The sequence below is a fragment of the Biomphalaria glabrata genome, chromosome 7 (assembly GCF_947242115.1).
Source record: "Biomphalaria glabrata chromosome 7, xgBioGlab47.1, whole genome shotgun sequence".
Classification (NCBI taxonomy): Eukaryota; Metazoa; Mollusca; class Gastropoda; family Planorbidae; genus Biomphalaria; species Biomphalaria glabrata.
This window is the reverse complement of record NC_074717.1, coordinates 12770964-12783683: the sequence shown is the minus strand read 5'-3', so window position 1 is coordinate 12783683 and position 12720 is coordinate 12770964. Positions and strand designations below refer to the sequence as shown.

The 12720-nt window shown below is 33.2% G+C and overlaps 1 protein-coding gene across 1 annotated transcript in view; it reads left to right on the top strand.

Annotated features, from left to right (window-relative positions):
* Positions 1 to 2325: 2325 nt before the first annotated feature.
* The window catches only part of LOC106060365 (cleavage and polyadenylation specificity factor subunit 5-like), a 28807-nt gene continuing 18412 nt past the window's right edge, over positions 2326 to 12720 (top strand). Inside the window, exons 1-4 of the mRNA XM_013218207.2 lie at positions 2326 to 2479; positions 7592 to 7792; positions 9093 to 9156; positions 9428 to 9517. Coding sequence (XP_013073661.2) covers positions 2343 to 2479; positions 7592 to 7792; positions 9093 to 9156; positions 9428 to 9517 — 492 coding nt within the window. The 5' untranslated portion in view covers positions 2326 to 2342. The remainder of the gene's footprint in view (positions 2480 to 7591; positions 7793 to 9092; positions 9157 to 9427; positions 9518 to 12720) is intronic.

The following is a 12720-nucleotide window of genomic DNA, read 5'->3' as shown; positions in this document are numbered from 1 at the left end:
CATTAGACCTTGGTGATATCATTGATCGGCGGGTTAAACATTATCTATATATATAATTGTCTTCTTCGCTCAAGAATTTGGACGAGAAGAAGTAAAGGAAAGATCACGCTTATTTCTGCGGATAGTCACCCCACGATTAAACAAGAAAAAGGGGGGGGGGGAGAAAAAATAGTATTCACCCCTCACTGGTCGTGCGGTTTGCGTGCTAGACTGTCTTTTGGATTTATCAAACCCTGCCCGCTCCCACCCCCTTCGGCCTGCGGGAGGTTTGGACTAAGAAGTAAACTATCTTCAAATCTGAAGGAACATCCGAAACATGTAAAACATTTTACAAACAAACATTTTACAAACACTAAATAGCAGCGCCGGACTTAACCATTGTGACCAAGAAGTCACGGAAAGAGAATAAGTAATCTACTATGTTTATTCACCCGTCACTAAATAGCAGGGCCGGACTTAACCATTGTGGGGCTCTATGCGAAATGGATTTCGCGAGGTCAACTTTGGGTAGGGAAGCGGACAATAAGTGACATTTAAGAGTTTGTATTAGAAAATAAATTCGTCTTAGCATTTTATTCATTCTTTTCTACGTAAAGAATTACTTTACGAGTCTTGCTTGTAGCAAAGTCATACAGTATATCATAGTAATTCTGTTTCCTACATAGATAACGCTCAATAGCATGAATTACCAAATGTTTCAATCTATCTTTGAGAATTGTTGACCTCAAGAAATTCTTCATTAGTTTGATGCGCGAGAAGTTTCACCAGATTACACAATTACGGCTTATGCATAACACCTTTTTTATTTATCGCCCGTTGGATTGGTGTTTTCCATATTGATTGACACCTTAAAAAGACAACTTTTGTCTATATATTTTCGTATATCTTAAGGACTTTTTCTTATATTTTGCAATCTCCAGGAGCTCCTGGTAAATTGACGAAAGGGCGCGGAAAATCTGTTTTAAGTTATAAAATGGTTTAATTTAATAATTTATATACCTTGAATTAGCGGGGGCCCTATGAAAGTGCGGTACCAAACGAGGTCGCATAGGTTGCAGTGGCCTAAGGCCGGCCCTGCAAAATAGCGGCGTATTTAATTTAGAACTCATAAAATACTCATTTGGAAACCCCCTCAAGTGGGGTCCCGGGGCATTGGCATAGCCAGGATTTTTTTTGGTGGTGATTTTTTAGCATCAGTCCCGCTGAAGGGGGATTTAAACTCTAACCCCTTTGGCTACGCTCATAGATTGTTGAGTGTGCAATTTGCTTTTTTTTTTCAATACTGAAGAGGTATTTTTTAGCTTCAAACTCTGCTGAAGGGGGCTTTAAATTCAAAAACTCTCTTGGCTACTCTCATAGATTTTTGAGTGTGTAATTTGCTTTTTTTTTTATATTGATGGGTATTGTTTTAGCTCTAAATCCCACCGGAGGGGGGTTTTAAGCACAAAAAACCCTCTTGGCTACGCTCATAGAATCTGATAACTGATGTATGGATAGTTTTATCGAAAATTTCTGAGGGGGTTTTGAAATCGAAATCTTCCTTAGCTATGCTCTTGGAATTTGGGAATTGTCGTTTGCATTCTTTTTTTTTTTTGGTTTTGTTTTATAGAAGTGGGGGATTTGACTGCAAAAAACCCTTATAGGGGTTTTTAAACTCAAAACCCCCTAGGCTACGCTGGGGCAAGTGATGGTTTAGTGTTGAAATCGCACTTAAAATTGTAAAAAGTCACTAAATTCCGAACTCCCCCCCCCTGTCTACGACTTTTCATATTCTCTAACCCTAACCCTAACTCCTCGGCTCCTCCCCCACCCTAGCTATGCCACTGGTTGTCAGTACATTGTCAACCTGTGCGGTCGGCATCCCCCCCCCTCCCCCCGCTTTTCATGTGACGCCACTGGTATTATTTATAACAAAGATACCAGCATAGTGGAGCCCATGAGTCTTTTAGATCATTAATGAAAGATCGGCCATTCACCAAACGTTTTTTTTTTCTTTGCCGTAAACTAACCACCAAGTGGGGATTTAAAATATTCACATGACGAACGTTTTAGTTTAATGTTAAAAATAAATTTGTTTCGTATTCGTAATGGTGTTTTTATTTTATTTTTTTATTTTCTTGTAAGAATGAATAAAAATATTAAATTGTTTTTCTATATTCTTTCATTTCGTAGATATGTTTTGATATTTTTTTCTTGCAAAGCAAGCTTTAAAATTAGGATATAAAATTTATAATCTATAGATTGTAGATCTAAAATCTATGTATGAAACATTGTTAATTTTAAAATGTTATTTCGTTTCGCTGCTTTAGAGTGAGAAAAAATAAGTAAACAAGCTATGGTCAATGTTTTTTACAATTTTAACGATGGCGACTCACGAACGCAGAAGGTCTGATAACACCGCTGCAGGTTGGCCCAACTATAAAATGAATAGATCTGTCCATGGTTCATCATCTTTAACGCTAGACAGAACCATTAACCTGTAATTTTTCATTTCATATTTTATGTATTTGATTAATTGCTTTGTTTTTTTAATTTTCACTTGTTAAAAGTTCAATGGATACGTTGTAAAAAATGTTAGTTTGAAGTTTTAGAAGACGACTTCAGACTTATGTCAAGTTATGAATTATGATTTTCATTTTAAGTACATCTATTTAGATCTATTATCTAATATTATTAATATTAATAAATTTAATAGATCTACTCATCTAGATCTAGTTCAATGATAGATCTAATAATAAATCTAAAATCATTAAATGATTAAATGCAGTTCAGGTCTAGAGTACTCACTCTAGCAGTCTAGCTAGACTCTAGACTACTCTAGAGAGATTTAATCTAGAAATCTAGACAGTAGAGTGTCACACTCACAGAGTCTAGAGTTAAGAGTCAGTAGTGAGTAGAGTAAGGTATTATATTTTGGACACCCCATCAAATTCTCCTTCATTGAATGCGTCACTTTTTTTTGTTTGTAATTCATTTGTTTTTATGTTTGGAGCAAAAATTGACGTTTCACGACTGCGCATGTCCAATTTTAGATAAGTTCCGGTATTTTTGTTCTGCTTTTCCAAAGCAGATGAGAGTTTTTTAGATTCTCTGTAACCATGTATTGTTTTAACCTCCCCCGGCAATTCACACACATATAAGGAATGAGGTCTAGATTATGAGCCTGTTTGATCATAGGCTGATGGCGTGATGGGCATATCAAAATAAGCTTCCAAACATCTTTAGAAAGACATTCCATTTATACTGTTAGCTGTTAAAGAAAATTAAAAAAGGTGTCCAAACGAATAATAATGAATTTAACTCATTCTCCTTTATTGGACACTGCAAAAAATCGTAATTAGAAATATTATTGGGATTAATAAATCTATGATTTTTCAATGAATAAACATGACCTAGATCGAGATATCTAGAATATATAATTTATGAATTTTAATTCCCATCCAAGGACCCTCTTCTTATTTTCATAATTTGGATGTTTGTTTATTACACCTTAACACCCCCTCCCTCCCATAGATGCTTATAATTCTTTTCATGACACTCTCCCCCCTTCCCTCCACTGCCTGTTTAATAGGTTGTGATGCTACACACTTAGTTTATACCTCTCCTCACTGCCAGCTCAACCCGCATTTTTTCTTTCATTCATTAATAATATATTCTAGATATCTCGAGGTCATGTTTATTTATTGAAAAATATCATAGATTTCTTAATCCCAATAATATTTCTTATTACAATTTTGCCGTGTCCAATGAAAGGGAATGAGTTAAATTCATTATTATTCGTTGTGACAGCTCCTTTTAAAATTTTAATTAACAGCTAACAGTATAAGTGTGATTGGAATGTCCAACTTTATTTGATGGTCCAGCAGGACTGCAACTAATTGTTGCCAGCTTAGCTGCTTCATGTAATTTTCTCTTTCTTTCTCTCTCTCTAAGCCTACAAATAAACAGATACAAATTTTAATGACACAATAACTTTCTTTTTAAAAATGAAGCACTTATTTTTTTTTTTTTATATAAAAAAAAAAAAAATCAACGCTTACCTTATAACAGTTTTTTTTTTTTTTTTTTTTGATGACTCAAAACTTCCCTCTGCGCTCTTCTGAGGTTTGTTCTATATTCCCTATATACTCATTAGGTGACATCCTTGGGTTTCTTTTTTTCTGGCTCAGAGTTCTTAAAGGTGTGTTTGGAGTGGAACCAACACTGTTCCGTGCTTGGCGAGACGTCTGTGCCTTTGTTTTGAAGTAGTAATCTCTTCTATTTTATTGTCTATAAATACAGAAGAAATGTAAAAAAGGAGCTTAGGATTATACATATTTAAACAAATATTAATACATCTACCCCTATTTTATATCTTAAGTTTACAAAATTCAATAGTGCTAATGATGGGGTCCATCTAATTTGTTCAGATTTGCTTGTCATAAGTCAATTATAACCAAATATAGCATAGATATATATATTCTGACTTTGTGTGAGAGATACAATAAAAATATATTTAAAAAAAGAAGGGGGGGAGTTGTATGAAAAAAATGTTTTCACGGAGTGAAGTGGGTGACAATAGAGACTCGCCATGAAATAAATACATGTATGTGTTGGAATCGTCAATACTTTTTTTTTTTGGTTTGTTTGTGTAACATCTTAAGGATGTGTTTATTTATTGAGTGACCAGGTCCAATTATAAACCACCATGGTCAAGGTGTGATATCAGTCTCAAATACTCTCCTTCGTCACCTGATTTCTGAATGATCAGATAGGTACTAAGCATGGTATCATCAACACAGTACCAGGAAAAAAAAAAAGCGGGAGGGACAATTCTAGATCATAAGGTATTAAATTTAGATTTAGCCACAATCACAGAGCTGAGTGAGTGTGCTAGACGCGAGGTGACAGTATTTTTGTCAACTAGAGCCCTTGGTAAGCTACAGTATAGGTGAAACTGGTTGTGGCTTCAGTTATAAGCAGAGAAGGGAGCAATTGAGAGTCAGAAAAGTCCACCAGGTAGATGTCATAATAATCACAGAAAGACACTTAAGAATGTATTATTATTTCTCTGCAAGAAACTAATTAAAAGAGATGAAATGTGTGTGTCACAACACAAGGTAGTTGTAGATGCATACATCATTGCTGCCTCGGAATACAGAGTGTATCAGATCAAAAAATGTCAGACAATTAAGAGTTAACTGTCAGTTAACTGTAATTTTAATAAATTGTACAAAATTTACCAAATTAAGTGTGAAAATCTCATTTATTACTTCAGCTATCTTAAAAGCTAAGCGTTAGTACTTTCTAAATGTATTCTAGATCTATTACTTTTTTATAGCATATTAAATGTAGTTTGTACAGTTTTAGTTACATAAATACTTATCAGTTTTTTTGGAAAAAAGTGTCTAATTTTGTTGTGTCCTTATATAAATTATATATAGTAGATTCTTATATTAGGCACATCGTATTCGGGAACTAGGTCAAATTTTTATTTTATTTTTTTATTTGGTGACGGTTTAACTTACAAAAAAACTGAAAGCAGATTCTTATTCTGCAACTAAAGGACTATAAAAATAGCTGTGTTTCTTTGAATTACCACTCATAGTCAAGATTTTATTTTAAAATAAATCAGGTCACTTCATGCTCCTATAATAAACGCAGTTTTTGTGCTTTCTCCTTCAGCACACATCGAGCACCGTTAAGAAACACCACTATGTTATTGCTAATAAATTATATCTGTGTTAATTAAAAATTATTTAGATTGTATTAAAAGAAGTAGATTCACTTCTGCAATATGTATTTATAGTATATTGCCTCTCTCTCTCTCTCTCTCTCTCTCTCTCTATATATATATATATATATATATATATATATATATATATATATATATATGCCTACCTATATAATCTATGTGTAGAAACAGAAATAAATCTATATAATTATAGATCTATAAATTAATTATTATAATGCAACAAACATGATATTTTCAACTAGGCTACATGTATTCTCTGTCTCTTTCTTTTAATTCCCATCCAAGGACCCTCTTCTTTTCATAATTTGGATGTTCGTTTTGTTACATCCCCTCCCTCCCATAGATGCTTATAATTCTTTTCATGACTCTCTCCCCCTTCCCTCCACTGCCTGTATGATAGGTTGTGACACTACACGCTTAGTGTATACCTCTCCTCACCACCAGCGCTCGCCTGGCGTGATCACCTGCAGTGGGCATGGTCTCTGGCTTCAAATTAGCAGCCCGCACTTTTTCTTTCATTCATAAATTATATATTCTAGATATCTCGATCTAGGTCACATTTATTTATTGAAAAAAATCATAGATTTATTAATCCCAATAATATTTCTTATTACGATTTTGCCTTGTGCACTATAGGAGAATGTGTTTAATTCATTATTATTCATTGAAACACCTCCTTTTTTAATTTTATTTAACAGCTAACAGTATGAATGTGATTGGAATGTCTTTCTAAAGATGTTTGGAAGCTTATTTTGATAGATCCACCAGCCTACGATCAAACAGGCTCATAATATAGCCTTCATCCCTTATATGGGTATGAATTGCCGGGGGAGGTTTAAACAATAGCTTTACATACTTGGTTACCGAGAATCTAAAAAACTGCCATCTGCTTTGGAAAAGCGGAACAAAAATACAGGAACTTATCTTAAATTGGACATGCACTGTCCCGAAACATTGTTTTTAGCTCCAAACATAAAAACAAATTAATTATAAACAAAAAAAGCGACGTGTTTCTAAAAGGAGAATTTGATGAGCTGTGCCTAATATAAGAAGCTACTATATATACGTTTAGATAACAAGTCCTGTATCATTATTTGATGCTGACAAAATTTTTAATTTGATTTGTTTTTGTACAGTAACATTTAATTGAATTAAATGTAACACAATATTGTAATGTCATTATGACTTAAATGTTAATGTCTTTGGTTCCGAAGATTAAGGATGAGTGTAGTATTTCACATGACCACGCAAATCCAGTTGCCACCTGCAAATTTTCCTGCATTTCATGCAGACAAAGCCGTTGTCCACTGGCTGTATGACTTAGATTGTGCTGCTTGCATTAAACACATCCATACAAATAGGAACTGCTGTCTTTATTCATTGTAAAATAGAATCTTAAACAAAATTTTCAAAATGATCTACAAGATACCAAGTGCATAGAAAATCATAATTTAAAAAATTAAAAAGGGTTTAGACCATGTATTAAATTTTTTTTTTTTAATTACCAATTACTATGTCTAATTGAAAAAGTTTCATTTGTGCTAATCAAAATTTACCTAAAAATCCTGAAGTTCTGGAGTCAGTATTTGGAAGAAGTTTTTTAAAAAATTCTTCAACTGTTTTAAATATGATACACTAGAGTCTAAAGTGTAAATCAACCAACAAAAAGAGCTCTTTCAAACCTTTGTTTTTAATAATGTCAAGGATGATTTATATATGCGCAAATCCTTATAAACATATCTTCCTACACTGGTCACATTTTTTTTAAAATCATAGTAGAAGAAAATATTTCATGTCAGAGGTCATTTAAATTTTAGAGTATATGTAAAAGTTTTTTTTTTTTGTTTTTTTCTGAAGGTATCCACTGAACAATTACACTTTTGGGACAAAAGAACCACTCTATGAGAAAGACAGCTCTGTTCCAGCCAGGTTTCAGCGTATGCGTGAAGAGTTTGATAAAATTGGCATGCGACGGTCAGTAGAGGGCGTTTTGATTGTGTATGAACATGGCCTCCCTCATGTATTGCTCCTTCAACTAGGGACCACATTCTTTAAACTGTAAGTTCGCTTTCTTTTTAAAAAAAAAATGTTTCATACATGCTCTTGCATATCTTAAATGGTATTTAATTTTGGTACACCAATATTAGAATATGCGTCCTGTATGGGACCCCTCAACTAGAGAAAACATAAAAGAAAGATAGATGCAAAACAGCTTTGTGGCTTATTATAAATGACTGTTTGCATTTGACTAGAGTAACATTAGTAAAATGATTGAATTTAAATTCTCAAAGACAGAAGATACAAACTGAAGTGTAACTCACAACCTAAAAAATTAATCACAGAAACACAAAGATTAAGGCACATTTCTTATTCCACATACTGGAATCAATTAGTATACACAAGTGCTCTTTCTTCCCTAGTGCTATTAGAGTATGGAGTAGTTACCTGAGCCAGGAAAACCAATGATCATTAGAGTCTTAAATTAACAAGCATTACTAGATTAACACATAATTTTGCTTCCCTTTTTATAAGAAAAGGTTTGTCAATGTAGTGAATGATTCCTATGTGAAGCCAAAGTCTTGACCCTTAAGCTTTCACTATTTGTTCTTATTTTGTTATAATAAAATTACTCATAGACAAGAAGCATTGTGAACTATTTCATTACACCCATTGACGTTTTTATGTAACTCACATTATCCGAAAATTTCCTAGCAACTTTTAGTAATTATTTATTATTAGCCTAGCTGATTAGTTGCTAAGTAAAAACAAAATGTGCCTGTTCTTGGTTTGTAATACATTGCTTCTTATTGCTCTTTTTACTAGCACTCACTTGAACTGTTTGAAAAGAATGACTGTATAGAACACATATCAGTACTGATATATCTTTAATTACTTAAAAACAATCAAGTGCATACATTGGGGAGACTGATGAAATATTTTTTTTATGGGCAAAAATTGTTTCTAGCAACAAGAAGAGCTTGATAAACAAGCCTAAATCAGTTTTATTGAATTTTATCCTAATGCCAATTTATCTTTTTTTATATAATAGAAGCTAATGTTTGTTGTGTAACTTTTTTCAGTTTCTCTTTTACTTGTTTTTATTTATTGTGACTTGTTCACACACCTTAATAGCATGTGCTGTTGTAAAAAGAAAAAAAAAAAGTAGATAACAATTAGTTTATTCAAGTTGTAACAGTATATCTCTTCTTCTAATGGGTGGAATGTTGTTATATGGTTATCTGAGGTAGTCTTAACCTTGTGACCATTCACTTTTTTTAATAAAGAGACACATTAATAAGAAAGATAAATATATATATATATATTTGTAACCTACTACATTTCTTGATATTTCTTACAGACCTGGTGGTGAACTGAATGCATCTGAAGACCAAGTTGAAGGACTGAAAAGACTTTTAACTGAGGTTGATTTTGACTTGTACTTGTCATAAGCTAGATTCTTCTTAAATACCATTCTTACTATTAAAATTAAATAAATAAAAAGAACTTGTGTTGTTTTCACATATTATATATATATATTCCTTAGAATAGCGTAAATTTTTCAGATTGGTTTGTATCAGAAATTACAATGAATTTTTTTTTCTTTTAAAATTTAAAAGATTTAAGATTTAAAATCCAGATATTTATAATGGAAATACTAAACATATTACATAATATTGCTAATTTTCTTTAAAGACTCTAGGTAGACAAGATGGTGCTCCAATGGATTGGGTGATTGAAGACACAATAGGAAACTGGTGGAGACCTAATTTTGAACCTTCACAGGTTTGTTAAATTGCTAATGATTCTTTATTTTATTCTTGCAGAAAATGTTTTAGAAGATTAAGACATTATTATCTACTTTACAACATCATTTCAGTAAGATTCAAATTTTTACACTTTGTTGATATAAACATCAGACCTGCCTACCATTGCCCAAAATCTCCCAAATATGACCGTAAATATGAATTTAACCCGTTGCGTTACGCATTTCATCTCTTTTTTTTCCCCCTCTAAACTATCTTACGAGTGGTCACGGAGTTTGCGCTATCTGTCCTATGGGGGAAAAAAAACAGAAAAGGTGGGGTGAACACATTCCGCCCCGATCTATACATTGATTGGTTCTTAATAGTAATTAGATGTAGTCTAGAAATGAACAATGCAAGAATGGTGGGAGCGTTGGGTTGGTACCGTTCAGTTAGCTACTACACCATCGTGACTTTTTTTTTTAAAGTTCATTAGAAATTAATTATTTTGGAGCTTTAAAAAAGTCGAATGCAAAAAAAAAGAATTCCTGATTGCAGTATTCATTTTAATCAAAAATTTTGAAATGCTACTGATTCAAAACACTGTATTATAACTAGATCTAGACGTCTAGATCTTGATTTAGATCTTTATAGATTTAGATCTAGATCTATATGGATCTACTTATTATACGGGAGTAGATCTTATCTGGCTACTGTCTAATCTAGGTTCTCTACATTCTAGATCTTGGCCTACGTTTGTAGAGGATCCACGGGATCAATAACACTCACTTCAGATCTATCATTTATTCTTTTTTCTAGATCAAGAGTGTAGATCTAGCTTATACTTATTGATCTTATTCTAGATTTAGGTTCTAGATCTATCTAGACTAGATCTAATCAATGTAGAAAGAAGTGCAATGACTAAATCTAAATTCTAGATCTACTTGTCTTTTCTAGTATCTTGATCTCTAGATTCTAGATCATATCTCTATTAATAGATTTAGATTCTATGTCTATACCATCTATAGCAGGCATGTCAAACTCGTTAAGGTGTATGGGCTGCATGAAAAACTTACTATGACCTGAGGGGCCGCAGCCAAAAAATCAGTTGCAAATCAGCTTACTCCTTTTATGTTAATTAGAAACAATACAAGAGAATACATTAATTAATGGCATACCTGTGACTTAGTTAGCTAAATTTGTAGTACTGTTTGGTAATTAATAATTACTATGATTTTTTTTCTTTGTCCTGATGCTTGATCTCTTTCTGGAATACAAGTTTATTAATTTCGAGTGGAAGTTTGTTTGCCACTGACACTATCATCACTGACGACAAATTTTGATCAGATAATCTCGAACGGTGAGGTGATTTGTAGCTTATAGAAAAGAACTGTTTACAGAGACCAGTGCTTGCAAAAATAGCTAGAATTCGGGCAGCAAATTTCCGCAACTTAATTTTGACGCAGCCGCTTCTTTATACTTCACTTTCAACAAAGAATCTGACTGCTATTCTATCAGCTCTTGTTGCACATTAACAGCATATGAAAATGGAGATAAAACAACGAAAATTTTTGCTCGTATGAAACTAAGTAATGACAACGGCCAGTGGAAGCATTTACTAACGATTCCAGGTGTAAGACATATTTACCAAATGTTGTATCCCTATTTAATCTTTTTAGTTCCTGACATGTTGAGAAGTGAACAAGATTTTCTCTTTATATTTGGTTTATCCACAGTCGTAATTTTGCTTGAGAAAGTACTTCACATGATCACACGCAGTTGTGACAATTTCAATTTAGTCTTTACTTTGAAGTTTCAAATTCAAGTCTTGCAGGTGACCAGTGAGATCAATTGCAAATACCAAATCCTGAACCCATTCGTCAGTTCAACTGGTTCACCTGTCATGTTCAGAAACAATACAATTTCTTCACGCAGTACAACAAATCTCTTCAATTCTTTATGACAGGAGAGCCAGCAAACTTCGTGTCCAATGTCATCCAGAAACATTGAACATTGGCGATGATTTAAGTCACAGGCACGAATAAAATTGATTGTGACTGAAACCAGTCTTATGACATGTTGGAATTGTAATTACTTTGTGCGTTATGTTTCTTGGTGAATGATGTACTGAAAATGAGCAAATTTAAAATTAGCATTAGTCTCTCTTATTTTTGAAAGTAGCTTTGCATCGAAACCAATTCATAATGGTTAGTGCGCCATCCGTTGTTAGACTAGCTAGCGTTACCAAAGGTAAATTGTACTGCAATATCACCTTCTGTTATTTCTCAAAAACATCATCGCTTGTTGTGGCGTCATGCATAGAACAAGTAGCTCCTCGTATATCTCTAAATTCCTGTCACATGCCCTTATGAATATAGCCAACTGTGCTACACCCGTTACATCAGTTGACTCATTGAGAGCCAATGAAAATAATTCAGAATCTATTTTGTTCTTAAATTGTTCACGCAAGCTGATTGAAACGTCATTTATTATATCAGCAACAGTGTTCCTAGTTAACGCTATTTTTTTTAATACTTCAATCTTTTCTGGACAAATTACTTCGGCAGCTATGCAGACTCAATTATTCAGTTTAGCAAATACTATTTTTCAATTCAAGTAGCTTGTCATCTTTTATTTTCCAGCTTAATAGTTTAACATTATTTTGATAATTTTTTAGGTGGCCATTCGGGCCGCATGCAAGTTGGTTTCCGGCCGCATGTGGCCCCCGAACGACATGTTTGACATGCCTGATCTATAGTATTAGAAATTAATATAATTAATTAAGTATTAATTAGTAGTTAGGTAGATCTAGACTCTAGACAAGAGCCCTGCATCTACTAGATTTCATAAGTTAGATGTTAAGTATGTTGCCTACCATCCCTCAATGGTGCTATTTTGTTGCTGACCATTATTCTCATTATTCATCATGTCAAATAGAAATAGTGTATGCAAAGTTTATTTAGTTTTCCATTTCCACCTGGCCATAGCATGCATATTTCTGTTAGATTCTATTTCTTACCTTACCTTTACCTATCCCTTAGACTTTTGGACTGTTGAGGCACCATGCAAGATATGTTGACCATCTTTCTCCATTCCTGTCTTTTGCCTTAGTTAGGACCTCTTATCTTCTCATCACTTTCTCTGTCTGCTTCTAAGATTTAAAGACTTCACAAAAATGCCCAAAAATAGATATTAAGCTATTGTCTATTATCATGCAGCATACATTCAATAATAAATAAAGTT